This window comes from Bidens hawaiensis, unplaced genomic scaffold (assembly GCF_021521415.1).
Source record: "Bidens hawaiensis isolate Kalapana, Puna unplaced genomic scaffold, B.hawaiensis_p1.1 tig00046359_1, whole genome shotgun sequence".
Lineage (NCBI taxonomy): Eukaryota > Viridiplantae > Streptophyta > Magnoliopsida > Asterales > Asteraceae > Bidens > Bidens hawaiensis.
The window spans coordinates 105,653-126,801 of NW_027498282.1; the positions used below are offsets into that span (position 1 = coordinate 105,653).

The 21,149-nt window shown below is 35.8% G+C and overlaps 1 protein-coding gene across 1 annotated transcript; it reads right to left on the minus strand.

The window, feature by feature from the left end:
• Positions 1-11,815: 11,815 nt before the first annotated feature.
• On the minus strand, positions 11,816-13,338 carry LOC143596416 (uncharacterized). The gene is made up of 2 exons (XM_077075196.1): positions 12,759-13,338; positions 11,816-12,110 (listed from the first exon to the last, which is right to left on the minus strand). Exons 1-2 carry the CDS (start codon positions 13,231-13,233, stop codon positions 12,073-12,075), a joined length of 513 nt encoding a protein of 170 aa, XP_076931311.1. The 5' UTR covers positions 13,234-13,338; the 3' UTR covers positions 11,816-12,072.
• Positions 13,339-21,149: the final 7,811 nt, after the last annotated feature.

A 21,149-nucleotide genomic window follows, 5' to 3' on the forward strand; every position in this document is an offset into this window, starting at 1 on the left:
TTAGATTTTCTAGCCGAGGCAATTGGCCTGTATGGCTTTGAGAAATCCTCTTTCGCGTCCGGATGGTATTTGATGAGTTTTTTGGCGGATATTGGATTTTTCCATCTTTGTTCATAGTTTGGATCGTCCAAATGTAAATTAACTGTATGACGCGAGCATGACGGGTGGTCCATGGGACAACCCTTAATTGATTTAAAGCCGTAATAATCATGATTTGAAATTGTTTATTTTGTGGAATTAGATAACTACGGTATTATTGGTGAATTGTAGGTTTAAAGGAGGTTCCGGGGCTATTATGGAATATACTGAGGCAACCGAATGAGCCGAAGACGCGAGAGAGGTCAAAAGAAGTGAAAACGAGAAGGCGCGGTGGAAGTCCACCGTGGCCCACGGTTTGGTGGAAGTCCACCGTGGCCCGCGGTTCAGACCGTGGGCCACGGTCCAAAACACATAATGAAACAGAAGCCACCGTGTCGTGGCATCCGATGTCACCGTGAGGGTCACCGTGACCCACGGTTCAACCGTGGGCCACGGTCCAGGATTTTCAGCAACCACCGTGACCCACGGTGTGAACCGTGGGCCACGGTCCGGAGTCGTAACTGTCGATTTTCTACTTATTTTATGAGGTTTTGGCTAGTCTTTTGATTATCTTTTCATCCCAAAACACCTTAGAGACGAATTTTGGAGTCCAAGAACAAGTCTTTGGTGATTTTAATCATTAGTTGATGTTTGTGATTCATTCTTATAATTCAATTGATGTGATGATGAATCGAACCATGTGTGGCTAATCATCTTTATGCTCTCTCCTGAATTGTAAGGTTTCCAATTGGATTACTTGTTATTTGCTTATGTTATTTGTGGGATAATCTTTTGATCTTATGAATATGTTGCTATAGTGATTGTGAGTTTGTATTGTAATTGTTAGTATGATTTGAATTCGTGTTCTTGACTATCCATTCTTGGTGCCATAGGCAATCGGAATTTAGTGGAAGAGAGTTAGGGTTAATTATACTAAACTGATTATCGAGTGATAACCTTGTGTTTTTTTTAACCCAAGTACTTAGTCCTCTTTTATCACAATAAACTGCATTTTCACAAAACTTTATTCGTGTAGTTCATCCCACAAATAAGCGTTAACTTGATTAACATTGTAAACCTGAAATCGGGAGAGGGCATTCTTTCTTAAATTGTTAAAACTCGTTTATTGCTTTAACTATTGTTTTTATTAATCAAAACCAAACAACCAAATCATTGAATTTACATTTTGCACTTAGATTAATTTAGATTAATTTTATAGCTACTCAGGAACGCATTTTCCACAAATCTCCCTGTGTTCGATACCCGCTTATCACTATCTAATAGTTGTAATCGGTTTATTTTTGAGAAAGTCTTCAACCTCACGTCAGAGCACTGTGGTTTGCTACGCTCTTTAGCTTGGCTATTCGCCTGGCCTCGTACCTCTTCAATGGCGGATTTTTGATTTCCGAATCGTTGGAGTTGACTCATCTTCATCGTCTTCATAGCCCTCATCCGCCCTGTCACACCCCGACCAAAGGCGGCGGAACATGCCGGGATTCAACAGATTGCCCAAAACACAAGACACTATTAAAGTGACAATATTTAATCAACTCATTTATTTCATAAATCAATAAACAATACATCTTGTTCATACATCCAAATTGAATACAAGTAAACAAATATATTGTTCGTTTTACTAATATCCTAATAGTCTTGATAACGTTTTTCGTCAAGTTCTCGAGTCAACCAAAGTCAAACCTTTAACATTTCATAAAATAAAGTTTATCAACACAAATGTTGGTGAGCAATTCATAAGTTTAAGCATATAGATATAGTAAGAAAGACCCACAAAACTAGTATACGAAACAATAAATAAAAGCAATAATTTGGATAAAATCGCTAATAGACTTACGTTAGCGACACCTAGCTATAAGGGGATGCCAAATAGTCTAGGATTTAATAGTTATCGTAAATTGCATTACGTTAACGACACCTTGCTACAAGGGGATGCCAAGTAGTCTAGGATTTATAGACTTCCACCAACCAAAAGCGATAAACACGTAAGCATATAATCATAGAACACCAAATCGAGCAAGTATTTAAGTAAAGTATACAATAACGTTTGTGGCTTAAGACCCAAGTATAAAACATTTAGTTTAGATAAGATGAAATGTCACCCCAAAATAAAATATAGAAAACGGGGTATGAAAGTACTCACATTCAAGTTATAGACTTGATCGGTAAAATAACGGGTAACCGGAAGGATGAGGTTTAACGGGCAAAGTTTAGGTGAAAGGAAGTCTTGTATTTGAAAGGTTGTCTAGGAAATCTTTAAATGAAATAAATGATAAGAAATGCAACAATTCAAAGTTTAAGGTTTAAAATGTAAATATTTACGAATTTATAATAATAACCCTTTAAAAATGTAAGTTTGCTCGAAACCGGGTTAAAGTATCTAACCTTAATATTTACCCAACCAATGTTGAGTAATAAGGTGGGTAAAAAATGCAAGAATGCAAGTCCCTTTGGAATAAAGATACTAAAACGGGTTTTAACGAGTGTTTTGGGTTGTTGGTTCGGGTCTTGATAATTGGTCAAAACCCAAAGTCAACTTTCTAAAATAATGAATGTTATGAGATAACTCAATAAAACTTAATAAGACTTAACCAAGTATGTAGATCTATTGTTTTAGAACTATCAACGTACGTTAAGCGAGTGTTCGGTTTTGTCGGTCCAAACTTTGTTATGAGAGCAAGTTGGATCCAACATTTCCAAGTACTTAAGAAAATAATTAAAATCAGTTTGTAAACTATTTTTAAAGAAATATACAAGTCTTGATAGCTAAAACACACTTGTGTGTATTAAGCGAGTAAAAATCGGATCGGTTCGGTTTCCATCTCACAACAAGTTCATAGATGGATTCCACATACCCATATATCATAGAACTTGTATAATAATGTACAAATGAAAATATTTAAGTTCTACAACTAAAAAGTCAACAACAAGTCTTTTTATCAAAAGTTCGGTTTGGTTCGGTTTCCATCTCACAATGAGTTCACAGATGGTCTCCACATACCCAAGACTTGTACATGTGACTAACAAACTAAAATGAGCAGAAGTTAAGCATGGTTAGTAAGCAATAAATAAGTTAGATAAGTGTATATATATATATATATATCAAGAACACGAAGTTCTCTATGAAGCCTTGCCTTACAAGGTCCGAAGCCTCACCGATCGGAACAGGAGAAGTAACTACCAAAGGTAACAAGGGGTGTATATTATATATATGTTGTACAACCATAAACAAGTGTTAGTAAGACTATATAAGCTGATGCGTGCTGTTTGAGTGGCTTGTAAAATATAACGGATTGGATATTTAGCTTTTTGCAAAAGATCGTGTTTTAAATTTATGAAAGTGATTTCTACAAAGACTAAACACACACAAAATAGGCAAGTGTACCTATCGTATATGTAGAATAGTAATGGTAAGAACCAAGTATCGATCCGTGGACACAAATGTTTCTAATGATAAATCGTTGTTTTACTTTAATCGGAGGTTTTAATCATTTTGGAGTTAATTTTTGAACTTTTTATAAAATATAAACGCTTATATTATAGGTGACAAAGACGAGAGATTCTAAACGAGTTGTTCAATTATGGGAAGGTTATCATCTAAGATCAAGAATCCACTCCATTTTAGCATTGATAATTAATATTCAAACATGTGGTAAACTTGCCATACCAATATATGATAGATAGCTCCTTAGGCCTTAAGTGAGCATCTTTGGCACTAAGGAGGTAACATGCGCATTTTAATTTCCACCCTTTCCTAATGTCATGTCACCTCAATGATGTCAATTTAAGTTGGCAAGTAGTTTCGTAAAGTAGAAAGATTAGGATTGACTTCGATTTCTCAAATACCAATTCTAACAACTTCGGGTGGTTGTAGTTTAGTCACACAACCTCCCCTTGGTTGATTTATGTAGGTTATAATTACACATTCCATTAACATATGATTTCTTTAACTAGCATGATATCCTAAGCAAATCTATTTTCGGATTACCAAGACTTAGAGAAATACATCATAACTTATATCTCATCATTTCTAAGTACAATATAAGGATCCTTGTTTCGATAATGTATCAAAGTATTTCTATCTTTCAAGAACATGAATCGATCATGAAAGATTGCCAATATTTGAATTAGTGATTTAAGATGGTGAAACATTTCTCATCAAAGATAATTGTAATATAACCATGTACTTTACTAGACTACACCACATGTTTTGTATAATTATCAAGTAAAACAAAGCTTCTTCAAAGATTTTAGATGGTAAAAGGAGTTTAGCTCATAATGAGCATGATGATAAACATTAAGATGAATGATGATAACAAATACATGATTAAACTTGGAACAATCTAACCAAATGTAGATGAATCTTCCTTCTTAATGATGATGATGATGGTTGATGGTGATGACCTCCAAGCCTTCAAACTCTTCACTAAATCTTCTATGTGAGTGTTAGTGTGTGTTTTTATAAGAGAAAACCAGATAGAATTCTTTTCAAGACACACTTCTCAAATGACACAAAATCCTCTATTTATAGGCTGCCTGGAGATAGAAGTGTGGCCCTGTGCTTTATTAAGCATGGCCTCGTGTCTACGTGTCCCAGTTGCATGTTGTCAGATCGTACATGATGAATCACCACGGCCCCGTGCTTCCTGAGGAACGGCCCCGTGCTTTTTAGTGACATGTGCTAAATTCATTTTGTCTTTTCTGGTAGATTTTTGTCTTTTCTGGTGTTCAGAAGCATGGGGGCTTGTTTCTTGAGGCATGGGGACGTGTTTCTTTGTTTTTCTTTGTCTTTTCGCTTGTTTCTTCGTTTGGGGCTTGGTTTCACCGGATATTACATTTTCTTATGATAAGTAGCCTTTTATGTTATGTTATTTGATAGAAATTGCAGTTTTTAGAGATTATTTGATGTCGAAAAGATGTATAATTTTATGTACATCATAAGCTAATTAGAATGAAAGATTAAACTCAGTTTGACTTTTGGAAGTCAAACCTTCAAGAACAACTAAGAAAATAACACTAAGATCTTTGTATTTGGGAGAGATTTTGGAGTTGTAACATGGGAAAAATGAAGGAAATAGTGGTGTATATATAGGGTAATGTTGGTGGTCAAATATGGGTGTGAAACACAAGAGTTTGCATGAAAAATGGATCAAAACAAAGCATAAAACTACAAAAATCGCAGCTGCAGGTCTGAGAGGCTTCGCGCCACGCGATGGGGCTTGGCCACCCTCATCGCGCAACGCTAAGGGCTGGTGACAGATTTTCCAAAGTTTCCAAAATGGCAGTTTTGGCCCCCACGAAGTTCGTTTTAAGTTATTTTTACGCGTTTTAAAGACCGAAAAGGATGTTTTCAAGACCCAACAAGTTTAAAACAATATTGTAACATAAAATCTATCATTTTGAATATGTCGAGGGTTTCGGTTTACAAAACGGGTCAGTTTACATAATAAAAGTTTATAAAACGAATACAATCGAGACCCGAAATTGACGAATGTCACACGCCCCCTAACTGCTTGCTTCTCCCCCGAACAGGTTTTCGGGCTGGACAAAAGTTGATATTTTTTCTTCTATCCTAGCCATGTTTTTTTCTTGTTCCCCTTCCCACCAAGCCATGATGTTTGGTGGCAAGGGTATTTGCGATTGTGGCCGTGAACTTGCTAACAGGTTTTATGGGCTGGACAAAAGTTGATAATTTTTCTTATATCCTAGCCATGTTTTTTTCTTGTTCCCCTTCCCACCAAGCCATGATGTTTGGCAGCAAGAGTATTTGCGATTATGGCTGTGAACTTGCTTTTTGTTTGCTGGTGTAATGGTTGGTTGAAGGGTGGACGCATTAACGATGCCTTCGACACTACCCATTATGGCGACAATTTCTAGGTTTTCATCTTGATTGGCATTTGATGGCTGGCCAACCGCTTTTGTGGGTGTTTTTCCGCTCATTTGAACCAAAAACTTTGTTACAATAATTGTTCTAGCAAAATTCACGGATGACGCCAATGAAGAAACACAAAATCCCCTTTTGTCTAATTGCTTAGTCCAAGGGTGATAATTAAGTATTTACCATGATGGGTTATACTACTCTTCGACGCAAATGAGTGATACACCTACAAAACAGAACACCGTAAGCTCGTTACGAGGGAAGGGGGGATCCTCTCGTAACCACCCTCTGGCGTGAGAATCAGTATTGATATGCATGATGTTTGTAATGAGAATGAGAGTAAGTTAAGGATGCTAGATGCTGGATCCTCTACCATTTGGAGATCGGTTGGTATTTATAGCCGCCTGCGAACAAGAACGAGAAGGATGAAAACGAGTTGGTATACTAATTCCTCATCTGCAAATCAGCCCTTCCCTTGGGTTATTTTCTCAACGAATAACTAATTATAGGAATGAAATCTTTATATAATTTGAAAAAACAAAGCACAAGTCCAGGGCAATAAAATATGAAAGATTTTTCTTTTTCATATTTATAATATTATGCAAAAGGATTACCCGTTTTAGAGGAGAGAGTGGATATGGCCAACTGCCCTGTCAGGCTTCCCACCAATCATATTCCTTGCACGTGTGCCACAAGAAGTTGGTGGGCGTCGTGTAAGGCCCCGTTACCGGTGCCCTACGCTGGACGTTGGATTTACTCATAAACACTGTTCTACAAATCAGATTTAATTATAACTTTCGCGGAATATAAAAACTTCAACCATAATATATTACATAACTTTCAAATCTTGTCTTAAACAAACATTCAAAGTCATTTAAAGATAAAAATAGTCTTTAAAACATCATAACATTTCCTTGAGATGCAAGTATCTTCAATTCCATGCCATCCGTCCTCATCAAACGAGTTGCCTCATCCTACTCAACCGCGTGCATACTAAAAGTCAGCAACGCTGAATGAGTTCTAGTTAATCAGGTAACATACAATACATTCACATATTTATACAAACGCATCCGAAGATACATATTATGTAACTTGTTTACTTTTCTTTCATACATATATTACCATATACCTTCTTTCTTTCTTTCATTCTTTTCTTTTCTTTCATACTTTTATATTAAACCTTACTTTACATAATTCTACATTTTAAAGAGCATTACGCCCTACTACCTCGAGTATTATTAGGGCCCGGTTCCCATTCTGCCTCGAGTATTATTGGGCTCGGTTCCCTTTCTGCCTTGAGTATTATTAGGGCTCGATTCCCTTTTCTGCCTCGAGTATTATTAGGGCTCGGTTCCCTTTCTACCTCGAGTATTATTAGAGTCCGATTCCCTTTCTTCTATGCAACCATACCATACATGTCGATACATTCATAATCATAACTTTCATACATATATACATCATTCATACATCATATATATATGTATATATATATATCAATCATATCTTTAAGCTACCACTTGGCAGTACATGCAATATTCGAAGATCGTTCACGCACCGTCAAGCATTCATTCGTACATAATTCATACAAGGCATACACTTACCACTTAAGGTAAGGGCATTAACTAATCACATCGAGTATGCACACAGCCTCGAAAACATAACAAGGAATGGGGCTAGAAACTCACCTGGATCCTGTTTCGTTCTCCGTTAATCGTTAATCCTCTCCGTAACTGAGCTCGGATGATTGTACATTAATTACAAGTATCAATTCTTGTCCTAATTATATTGTTCATATTTCTTCCAAAATGGCTAAGTCTGGTCTAATCTAATGGTCTTGTTTTAGATTACAACCTACTTAGAATATTTTATTCTCAAACACTAATGTATTCAAATACTGGGTATTCAATTACTTTAGTATTTTTTTCTTTCTTATCTTTGGTATACATAAGCTTGGCTTGTATTAAATTTCATTTTACTTAGAAGCCATTTGTATTCCATCCATATGCACCCAACATACCCTACACTCGAATACATTGTATATTCGAGTGTGCATATATGTATTTGATTCTTGTATGCATTTTAATATGCATATGTAATCTAGCTTATAGTGCATTCGAGTTCATTAATGTGATCGGGTCATACTTATGTAATCGAATCCAGTATGTAATCGTCCTTAGCATGTATTCGAATTCCACCTTGTATTTGAGTTATACTAATGCAAGTGAATCACATTGCAATCGAGTCTCATTGTAATCGGGTTACATTGTAATCGAGTCCAATTGTAACCGAGTCTCATTGTATGCGACCCATTGTATTCGAGTGTTATTATAATCGAGTTAGGCATTGTACGCGATTTCCGCGATGTATTCGAGTTTCCAAAATGTAATCGAGTATAAGGTGTAATCGAATTAGGATTGTAATCGAGTTTAGGATTGTAATCGAGTCCAACCTTGTAATCGAACCATGTATTGTATGCGAACATGAGCTTGTATTCGAATTAAGGTGTTGTAATCGAATGATACCATGTAATCGAGTCTACCCAAGGTAATCGAATAAGGCATTGTATGCGAACATGATCTTGTATTCGAATTAAGGTGTTGTAATCGAATGATACCATGTAATCGAGTCTACCCAAGGTAATCGAATAAGGCATTGTATGCGAACTAGCTGAATCTTAATCAATTAATTAGTCACGATTTGGTCTTTCATCATCATTATCTTTGCTTGTTTTAACCTTAACACCTTATTATGATAGTATCTTACCCCGTAAACGTTCCCATGATCATTCCCGGCTAAGAGTAGACCCGTGTAGCCACAAAGTTTGGACCTTTATGTTTTGAAAGGACATCAGAGAATATTTTTCTTTCTAGTAATTGTGTATATTTGTTACAGTGACCAAAGAAGAAAATAAATACATATGAACCATATTCTTAATCATGGAAAATAGAATAAAAAGTAAAAAGGAAATCCCTTAATTGTTGGAGATAACGATCACATATGGCTAGCAATTTGGTGGTGCTTTGAAGTTGCAATCTTCAAATAAAGAAATGATGTTAATTGGCATATCCTTGAAAATTCTTGATTATAATTACTTTTTATATTTTCTAACACTCCCCCTCAAATTGAGTAGTGGGATTTCCAATACTTAACTTGCTAAGACAGTTGTTGAATATTCTCCCGTTGATGGCCTTTGTTAAGATATCTGCTAATTGGTCTTCTGATCGGACGAACGGTAACTCTATAATTCCAGCTTCAAGTTTCTCTTTAATGATGTTTCGGTCAACCTCAATATGCTTTGTACGATCATGTTGGATAGGATTTTCTGAAATTTGGATTGCAGCTTTGTTATCACATATAATTCTATTTGCTTCGGTTGGAGGGAACCCAATCTCGGTTAAAAGTTTGTGGATCCATAGAACTTCTGCCATGCCTCGTGCAATTCCTCTAAATTCCGCTTCAGCGCTGGATAAAGCCACCACCTTTTGTTTTTTGCTTCTCCAAGTCACCAAGTTTCTGCCAACCAGAGTGAAATATCCTGATGTAGATCTTCGGTCGTTTTGATCTCCCGCCCAGTCTGCATCAGTATACAGCTGGATCTTCAGATGTTTGTTCTGTTTAAAGAGAACTCCATGACCCACTGTACCTTTTAGGTATCTGATAATCCCTATTACTGCCTCCATGCGAGAATCCTGAGGTCGGTGCATAAACTTGCTAACCACTCCCACTGCATATGCTATATCAGGACGAGTATGTGAGAGATATATTAGTTTACCCACCAAGCGTTGGTATCTTTCTTTGTGTGCTAACTTGGCTTCTTTTTCCATACGAAGTTTGTGATTCACTTTCATTGGTGTATCGGCGGGCTTGCAGTCGATCATTCCTGTCTCGGCTAGAAGGTCAAGAATGTATTTTTTCTGGCATATAAAGATTCCTTGTTTGGACCTTAGTACTTCAATTCCAAGAAAGTACTTAAGTCTTCCCAAATCCTTCATTTCAAATTCTGTGAATAGGTTGGCCTTCAACTCTCTCATTTCATCTTCATCGTTTCCTGTAATGATCATATCATCAACGTATATAATTAAACAAGTCACAAGTTTACCTTTCCTTTTAAGAAATAATGTATGATCGAAATTGCTTTGTTGGTATCCATATTTCTTCATTGCTATACTGAATCTGCCAAACCATGCTCGAGGAGATTGCTTGAGCCCATAGAGAGATTTTTTTAGCCGGCATACTTCGTTTGCTTTGAAATTTTTTGTGAACCATGGTGGAGTTTCCATATAAACTTCTTCTTCTAACTCTCCATGTAGGAATGCATTCTTAACATCAAATTGATGAAGTGGCCAACCTTCATTAGCTGCAATAGAGAAAAGAACTCTGATTGTGTCAAATTTGGCTACTAGGGAGAATGTTTCAGAATAGTCCACCCCGTATGTCTGGGTGTAGCCTTTAGCTACGAGCCGTGCTTTATATCTTTCAATTGTTCCGTCGGGTTTGTGTTTGACTGTAAAGACCCAACGACATCCAACTGGTTTCTTACCTGGAGGAAGGTTACATATTTCCCATGTATTGTTTTTCATTAGTGCCTTCATTTCGATATCCATTGCATTCTTCCAATTCCTCGATCCTAGGGCATGTTCCATAGAAGATGGAATTTGTTCGGCATATAAGGAAGAAGTAAAAGACTTGGCTTCTTTGGAAAGGTTTCCGTTGGCTATGTTTGCTATGGGATACCTAGAGGATTTAGATTGTTTTTCTGGAGAATATCTTTTTGCTGGGATGCCTCTGTTGACCCTTGGAGGAAGGACATATTTCTCGGTCGTTTCTTCTTCTCTTGTCTCAGTTTGTACTGGTTCTTCTTGTTCCTCCTGCACTGTTTGTTCAACTTCTATCTCATAATTATCAGATATGTCACTAGTTTGATTTTCATGAGATTCTTTATTTGTTGTAGTTTGAGAATCACTTACCTCGGATGGCAGATCGGGAGTATTTGGATCTGAGACACTGACTTTAGGTCCATCGGATTGTTGTGAAGTTTGTGACTCATCTTGGGTACTGTGATAACTTCTTCTGACGATGAAGCCCACTTTGGGACCCATTTAAGCCAACTCAGTGTGTCGTGTTCGGTCTCCCCCTGACCACTGTGTTGGGTGGCATAAAAGAACTCGGTTTCAAGGAAGTCACAGTTCATGGTAGTGTGCATTTGTCGGGTTTTTGGATTATAGCACTGGTATCCTTTTTGATTGACGCCATAACCAACAAATACACACTTCTATGCACATGGATCAAGCTTGGTTCGATTGCTTTTGGGCATGTGAGCAAAGACAGAGCATCCAAATATCTGTGGTTTTAATGTGAGGTCCGGTGGAAGGTCGGTGAATTCTGAAAGGCCTTGAAGAGGGGTTTTTAGGTCGAGGGGTTTTGTTGGTAGTCGATTGAGAAGATACGTAGCGATAGCGAGGGCATCAGGCCAAAAAGATGTTGGAACTTAGGATTCAATCACTAAGGCACGAGTTATTTCTAAAAGAATGCGGTTTTTCCGTTCGACAATGCCGTTTTGTTCGGGAGTGTGTGCACACGACGTTTGATGAATTATTCCTTTTTTTGACAAAATTGTTTCATTGAGTCGTTTACGAACTCCCCACCATTATCAGATCGAAGAATTTGGATATTGGTTTTAAATTGTGTTTTATCATAGCATAAAACATAGTAAATTTATCAAAAACTTCAGATTTATGTTTTAGAAAATAAATTCATGTCATTCGAGTGCAATCGTCAACGAATAAAACGAAAAAATGAAAATTTTGACCTCCAAAAACTATTGCCGGTCCCATACATCCGAATGAATAAGTGAAAAAGGTGAATTAACCCTCGTATTATTAGGTTAAAAAGTATGTCTATGGCTTTTGGCCAAGACACAAGTTTCACAACTAATACTTTCATTTAAAGGAAATAACTTTGGAAATAAAATATGTAAATAACCGATAGACGGGAGTCCTAATCTCCTATGCCATAGCCAAGCTTCTCTATTGATAGTTCCATGGGCTAGCATCACAGTACCGTGTTGAGTCACTTCTTCCACATAGTACAATCCTTGGCGTTCAGTGCCACGCCCAATTATCGCTCCCGTCCTGATATCCTGTAATATACATAAAGTCGAGTGCATTAAAACAGAGCAATTTAATTCTTTGGTCACATGACTAATAGATAAAAGTTTATGTGACAATGACGGGATATAAAGGCAATTTGAGAGTTTTAAAGTAGGTGAAATTTCGATGGTTCCTCCTCCCTTTACGGGAACCACTCCCCCATTCGCAGTTTTTATATAGTTAATTTCAGGTTTAGAGTTTGAAATTATATCGGACAATTCAAAGGTCATGGTGTCGGTAGCACCGCAATCAAAAATCCAAGATTTATTTAAATTTTTCGTTGGTTTTGACCATGTTAACTTCTCCCATGTTTTTGTTATTTTCAAAAACATCATTTCGAGGAAGTTCTGAGATATGCTTTTTATATTGTTGGCTTCTTTTAAATATATTATGTTCTTTAGAGATTTTACTATTATTAATGAATTGTTCATGGGTTTTAAAAAAATCATATTCTTGGTGTTGTTTATTGGCATCAGTAGATTCACCAACGTAGCTCTTTAACAAATCAGATTCTTTAGAATTATTTATTAAATCTCTTTCTTTCTCAAGGGGTGTTTTAAGCAATTTGTTAACTATAGGATCAATAAAAGATTCATGACAAATACAAGGGTTTGAGTGTATTCCCTCAAACCCGTTACCTCTTCCTCCGCCATCATCATTCTGTAGAGGCATTGAAGCTTCTTCATCAGCAAATGCCATGCCGCCGAACCCTGCACCCTGGTGGTTGTCTTTTCCAGCTGTGCTGCCGACGGCACCCGCCGCCTTTGTCCCTTCCTTGTTCCCTTTCTTGTGCCCATCATTCCACCACTCGGGATAGCCCACGAGTTTAAAACACTGATCTCTGGTATGTTTTGACATCCCACAATGGCTGCACTTTAGGTTTGTCTTATCGATCCGGGATGATGAAGAATTTAAACTCTTGTTGCCCGATTTGCCCTTTGACACAAACCCTAGCCCTTGTCCTTCCAATTCGTTTGACCTGTTGGTAACTAGACCTTCCGCCACTCCGTTCTGAGAAGATGAACTGTCTGTGACGTTTCCTAGTATACCTTGGTACGCCATCTCTTTTCGAACGGCCGAGTAGGCACCCTCTGTCGAGGATAACGGGTCCATTCGAAGGATTTCCCGCTTAACGGTATCGTATTGTCGGTCAAGGGCGTTGAGGAATTGAAAGAGTTTTTGTTCTGACCAGATTTTGTTATATGTTCCGATGTCGGTTGTGCAAGTCATGGGGTTTGGATCTCGTCTTTTGATTTCTCCCCACAAACCTTGCATAATAATCCAGAAGTTTTCTAATGACGTTCCATTCTGTTTGATCCTGTTTGCCTTTACGTGTAAATCAAACGTTTGTAATTTATCCTTTCCACTACTGTAAGTGATCACCAAGGCATCCCACAAAGTTTTTGCTGTGGGAAATTCGGTTAGGTTGCTTGCAAGATCGGGTTCGATATTCTGTATTAACCAGGAGAACACGACTAAATCATCTTGTTCCCATTGTTCATCACGTTTCATCGGTAGGTTCTGGTGGTGCCGGGTTTCCCGATAAGTGACTCAAAAGAGATTTTGATTTCCCCCTGATGGCGACCCGAATCATTCGAGCCCACAACGCATAGTTTTGGCTGTTTAGCTTGAGACTAATTTTCAAACTATCGGAAAGGTTTTGTTTTTGAGATTGATTTTGGTTGTTTAGACCATTTTTGAGTAGGTTGGTAATTTGTAATGCTAGGTCATCGTGATTATTGTTCTCGGACATGATGTTTTAACACAGGCTGAATGGTTGAATGGCTGGAAAGAAAGGTTATGTTTTTGATAAAAGAACTTGTAAACAGGTTTGTTTCAAGCTTTGTCAGGGTTAAAAAGTTGGGAAAAATGTGGTTTGCAGCAGGTTTTCTGAAAGAAATTCAGGTTTCACGATATTGGAAATAGGTAGATGATAATCGGTTCCGAGCAGGCCGATCCAAAGATCATATAACCTGCTTTGATACCATGTTTTGAAAGGACATCAGAGAATATTTTTCTTTCTAGTAATTGTGTATATTTGTTACAGAGACCAAAGAAGAAAATAAATACATATGAACCATATTCTTAATCATGGAAAATAGAATAAAAAGTAAAAAGGAAATCCCTTAATTGTTGGAGATAACGGTTACATATGGCTGGCAATTTGGTGGTGCTTTGATGTTGCAATCTTCAAATAAAGAAATGATGTTAATTGACATATCCTTGATTATAATTACTTTTTATATTTTCTAACACTTTAAGCTTAAAATGTTCAAAATAGATCTAGGGTTTCTTTAAAAGAGCCGTACATGCCCTTAGGTTCGTTAAGTCCCTTTTAAACATCAAGTTTGCTACTTTATGAACTATCTACACCCGATCTACTCTAGGGTTAGATTTCATAGCAAACCGTTCATAAAAACGTAAGCTTTAAGATAAAGAACGTACCTTTATCTGGTTGTTAGGTCACGGCTAGCTTGATTATGAACAACAAATCTTGTATCTTGCTTATATATCCAAGATCTATCAATATTGGACTTGGTTTTGGTCTTGGATCTCTTCCTCTTACTCATGGCTGTATGAGAGAGTTTATGTGTGTGTTTTTGAGTGTGTAGAGAATAGATGGGAAGAAATGAGGGTTTTAGGAAGGTTTAAGGGAGTATTTATACTCGTTTAAGCCCATGGACCTAAGGCCCATCTCATCCCCTTATTCCATCTTTCCCCACACAAGTTCATATTCTTCTTTATATTTAATTCTAACTAAATATTAACACATAATAAACGAGCATAATTCCTTTATTTATTATTATAAGTTTTGGGATGTTACATGTCGTGGCCATTTGATGTTGACATGTCGTACTATGTAGTACTATTGACTATGTGATGTTCGTCCCTTATTGGTTAGACGTCATTTATGATGAATATCCTTCATTTTGCACCATGCTCGTGGAGATCTTTGGCGCTCCCATTCCCGAGGTATCAGAGAATGTTTAATACACAAGGACATATCATTCATCGCCCCGGCGCCATGTAGCCCGTATAACCGGCGGGAGTATTTATCATGTGTTTATTGGTGGGTTTAGTACCCTACCTCTACATTGACTCATGTTGTCAATTGTTCGGTTTCTATTCCTCTTCATTTGGTTTTCTCTCGGTTCCTGCTCCACGAAGCACTCGGTTTCTCTTAGCTATTTTCTCAATTTTAGGATCAACCAATGGCTTGTCTTTCTTTGAATATCTAGTATGCATGCAATCTTGAGACAACTCCTACACAAGTTAAACAAGAGAAATAACTCATGTAAAATCGAATAAACCCTCTCCGGATCGATAGAAATTGCTAATTTGTGACTACAAATAATAACACTAAATGTACTTATGATGTCAAGCAATTTTAAAAAGTGAATTAGGTAATACAATTGCAAAATAATTACTTAATTGTGATCAGAATTCAATTCAAAATAGAGTAACCCCCTTCGATCTCTGGTTCAATGTTTCACCCAAACCTGCTTAATCAATTGGAACCCACATAGACATAGTCTTGTAAACGTTTTAATTCAAGTGATAATTAAAGACAAGTGTTAATACTAACTCAGTAACTCGTACAATCTAGTTATCCAATTATATATGCCAAACGCCCCATAGTTACCAAACCGCTCACGATGCAAGAAAACAGACTGCGAATGATAAAATACAAATATTTGTAACACAAATAATTCATTTAAATTAATCAAACCACAGGTATTTTTCAATCAACGAAAAGCTATACAAATAACTAGGGTATACATAGTTCATGTTTAAACATAAACGAGCCGTCCATTTGGAGATGGTTACCAAAAGATTTAGCCATTAGGCGATCATAATAATAAAGAAAGCAAAATTATCACTATCAAAACCATTTAAATTAAATAACTAAAATTCTCAAACTTGTTCGAACAAAAATAAACTATAAATAATAAAACTTCAGTTAATCGTGTCACCGTTTGAATGTGTCTTGTTGCCTTTGTCTCCGGGAACAGTAGCCGTATTCTTGTACGACCCGCAAAACACATGCCAACAGGGGCGGATCTACAATGAAAACGGGTGGTTTCGAGGAACCACCCGAGTTTTGAAATAATAGTGCATTTATATATAGAAAATAATTAAGGAACCACCTTATAAATTGGAAAGGAACCATCTAAAAAACATTTGAAGCACCTCTCCAGATGGTAACATGTTGGTTTGTTAACTTGGAGGTCGCAGGTTCGATTCCGGTTTTGGAACTTTTTTTTTCTTTTACTAACTTACCCTAACATCAGTTAGGGTTCATAACACCACACAGCGCCTCTCCATGGTCTAGGTTGCCTGAAATCATTATTGTCTCAAAACAGATGTGTACTTCATAACTTCAAACTCCTATCAGTGTTTATTTAAATTTCTTTTTCGTCTTCTGTAAATTTAGTTATACTAAAATAAACTTGATAATACTAAAATGACTATTTGTCTCACAATTTCTAGTGCAATGTACATACACGAGTCATAACATACTTACAAACTCAGTTATAAATGAAAATATATTGAAGATTAACTTCCATCTTAGTATATCACACATTCCTAATATTTGAATACAAGGGTATCTGGTACAATTTAACACTTAATTGAGTACATGAAGGTAATGTGCATGTTAAGTTCTAAGTTCAATATGAAGAGAAATTTAAATAAACTCATCTCCGTCACTCCGTCGGCCACTCATCCCCATCACTCCGATCATCGCGGAATGCCGGCAGCCTCACTCTGTCAGCCACTCAGCCCGTCAACCGTCCCAGTCTTCCTGCCACTGCCTACTCTTACTCGAATCCTCTTATTCTCCCACTTTGAAGGTAAGTTTACATTCATAATTCATTGTTAAATGTTAATTGTTCTTAACTTCTTGTTAAATATTAATTGTTCTTAATTGTTAACTACTTAATTGTTAAGTTATTTGTTAAATTTAATTTTAGTTTGTTAGATTGTTGGTTTTAATTTGTTAGTTTGTAATTGTTGATTTGTAGGTATTATGAATTTGAAGAGATTTTTTCAAAGTGAACCATCAACATTGGATCATCATCTTCAAGTAAACCATCAAAAATAAATTTGAATGATCTACCATGGGATCCTTCCGAAAGGCAACCAATTTCATCTTATCACCCAAGTCAAAAAGGTAACATGCGGTGTCTCTTTTATTTATATATCGTATTTTTATTATGTAATGAATTTTCTCCGAACCATCGAACCGACCCGGAATTTTTATACCCGAGTCTATAAAATTGAAACATCTAAAAGTAGTGCACCACCCAAAAAAAATTCCTGGATCCGCCACTGCATGCCAAAAAACCTACTACCCCCCTAAATGACGGTTGCCCGTTTTTAATGATAAAATCTCAGCCTCAATCTTCCTTTAGGTCCATCCCACGTGAGTGTTTTATTACCCATGGTCCATTGCTTTTTTAAATATAGTTTTATCTTTCATATTACGGGGTTACTTTACATTATTCGTTTCTAATACTTATTTTTTAGGATTTTAGTTTTCTTATTGTAAGGAAATTCATAATATACTTACGATTTAATGATGAAATAATTTCACAAATAAATGAGATATTATAACCCAGTTTAAAAGCTATTTGGGTTTGGTGAGACCCATGACCCTCTTATTTTTCTACTATAAAATTGTTTTTTAATTAAAATTAATATCTTTTTAAAAAAAATCAGTTATTAATTTTAGCATATCTTTATTTTATAGGATTTTCATATCAAATATTTGGTGAGATTAAATTTTAATTTAATAAGATGTTATAACCCGTTTATGAGCTACATGGTTTGGTGAGACCTATGCCCGTGAATTCGGGTCAAATGCATGAGAAGCCTTCATTTACACATAAAGCAATCTGGTGGCTCGAGAGAAAGTAGTGAGCAATCAGAGAGCTTTTATAGTTTTCATTTATTTATATTACTTGTTTTTATTACGGGGTTGTTTTACATAATTCGTTTATAATATTTATATATTTTTTAGATTTTAATTTTATTTATTGTACATAAGTTAATAATATACTTAGTATTTAATGATGAAATGGTTTCACAAATAAATGAGATGTTATAACCCGGTTTAAAAACTATCTGGGTTTGGTGTGACCCACAACCCGTTTATTTTTTTTTACTATAATTTTTTTTAATTATAAATCAGATATTATTTTTTAGTATATCCCAATTTTATATGATTTTCATTTCAAATATTTGGTGAGATTAATTTTTAATTTAATGAGATTTTATAACCTGTTAGAAGAATATATGGGTTTGGTAAGACTCATACCGGTGAATTCGGGTCAAATGTATGAAAAGCCTCCATTTACAAATAATGTAGTCTGGTGACTTGAGAGAATATATGAAGCAACCGAAGAGCTTTTTAATGTTTCGTTTATATATATTATAGATAGATATAGATTATAGATGTATTAAGCAAGAGACCTGCAAACATAACTCTTTCCTTTTTAGTTATCGTATATTTCAATCAACATTACTACTCATAATATTAGATAAGAGTAAATTGCTGTTTTCATCTATGTAGTTTGTTTAAATCTGCGATTTTAATCTAATAGTTTAAATTTGCGATTTTCGTCCCTGTGGTTTATTTCACTTGCAATTAAACCCGATCTCACTAACCTCGTTAATTCTGGTTGTTAAACCCATCAGCGTGCACCTCAAGTGAGAGACAATTTTGTCTTTTTTCTCCCCAAATAAACCCCAACCCTAATTCGTAAGCCCTCTCACGTGAGGGGATGGGGTTTATTTGGGGAGAAAAGGGACAAAATTCCCCCTCATGTGAGGTGCACATTGATGGGTTTAACGATCAGACTTAACGGGGTTAGTGAGGTCGGATTTAATTGTAAGTTAAATGAAACCACATGGAAGTAACTATTGAACTAAAACTGCAGATTTGAACAAACCACATGAATGTAAACCCCAGTTTACTCATTAGATAATAATATTTCTTAAGCTAATATCACTCTTTCTAATTCGATCATTTTTTCCGTAACCTATTAAATATAATAAAAACTTAATAATAATATATTTTATCATAATATCAATGCATTTAATGAATAATTAATATGTAATTGTTAATACATAAAATGCACCGATCAAGAGTATAAGGTGCCGAGAGCATGATCAGATTTTAAAGGAGATGAATTTCATTTGGTGCTCGAACGAACAGTCTATGTATTGAAGGACGATAAGCATTTACTGATTGTTGCTTGATATAGACCGATTCGAGATGATTAATTTCCCGATAGACTCGTAGATTGAGTTAGGCTCCAAGAACAAAAGAGAAGAGTAGAAACCAAAGTTAAAACAATTCTCTGTTTATTTTTTTTATTATTTTTCTCAAACAAAGAATACAACATATAGGAAAACCAAAGACATAATAGCAGGGCTATTTCCGAGAATTATTAAAATATTTGGGCCGAAGACGAAAAATATTTTGGGCATTCAGTATAATGAGTACTTGATGAGTATTTTGTTGGGTTAAAACAATTTAATTTTAAATGGACTTACTTGATTATAATTTGAATTGTGTAGAATACTTTTGTATAATATTAGACTTAAACATGTCTCAAATGAGGCTAAAACCCACAACCTATAGGTTGAGAATCATACATTACCACTAGACCAAACTAGTTGTTATGTAATTGAGTTTAATTATAAAATACACATATTATTTTTCATAAAATACATATAATTTTTTTTAAAAAAATTTCGGGCCTAGAGGGGTGTCGGGCCTGGGGCCGTCAACCACCCAGCCCCCCTTAGAGTCGGCCTTGCATAATAATAGGAAAAATATAAACAATAAGGAAACCTAATTCTAATACAATAAGGAAATTAATTAAAAGATAAACTTAATTAATACTTATGATCGTATCATTGCCATTTATGTTGATGATTTATTTGTTACATGGGCGAGCCTGAATATTATTTTTAAGTTCAAGAAACCGAATTATGTTTATGTGGATTCGGGTCTGGCATTTTCAAGGGTCGAACAAGAATTTAAGGTCAATCCAACGGAGTATAGAAAGATGGTGGGCTGCCTAAGATACCTACTTCACACCGACCTGATTTGGCCTATTTGGTCATGGTGGTGAGTCTTTACATGCAAAGTCCTCATGAATCTCATGAGTTGGCTATTAAACAAATTCATCGGTATGCAAAAGGCATCATGGGGTTCGCAGCCGAGTATGAACGAGGAAAAATAAGATTAATCGAGTTTTGTGATAGCAGTCATAAAATCGATTCTGATGATGGTCGGAGCACTATTAGCCATATTTTCAATTATGAAAACAAGTCAATTTCTTGGTGCTCCCAGAAACAAGGAACCGTGGCTCTTTCATCTTGTGAGCCCGAGTATATGGCCGCTTTCTATATAGCGTGTCAAGTGGTATGGTTACGTGAACTGCTTGGTGAATTGTTAAGTTAACCACCTTAAAGTGTGAGCCTGAACGTAGATAATACCTCAGCTATAACCCTTGTCAAATATCCCGCATTTAACATACGAACCAAGCACATAAAGTCATCATATCACTTTATTCATGAACTAGGTTAATGTCTCATGTAACACACGGGTGGAAAATCGTCAAATATACATATATGAATTACATAATGAACATTAATGAATGAATAATTACATATTTCCTAAAATACATATATTGTTAAGAATAATTTGTATTTTAAAAGAAATCAAAATGGAAGGTTAAGAATCTATACATGTTAAGGAAAAAACAAGCTTAACATTAATTAATTTTAGTTGAGTTGATATGCCGTAAACATTTTAATAGCAATGTTGTGTGTTCGATTCCTACCAACAACATATTTTTGGTTCAAAACCATAAAAATGGAACAATTTTAGTTAAACCAAAATTGATTATGAAGTGGAATTTGTTAAATTGAAAATTTGTACACTTGGCATTCGAAGGGTCTAGTTGAATGTCATGTGAACAATATGTCTTATTTTAATAGTATAGTTAGATCAG

Coding starts and splice junctions, on each gene's coding strand:
- LOC143596416 (XM_077075196.1), bottom strand. CDS start 13,233: ATGGACCCGTTATCCTCGACAGAGGGTGCCTACTCGGCCGTTCGAAAA. Junction 12,111..12,758: donor TGATGATGGCGGAGGAAGAG/GTAACGGGTTTG, acceptor TGTATATTACAG/GATATCAGGACGGGAGCGAT.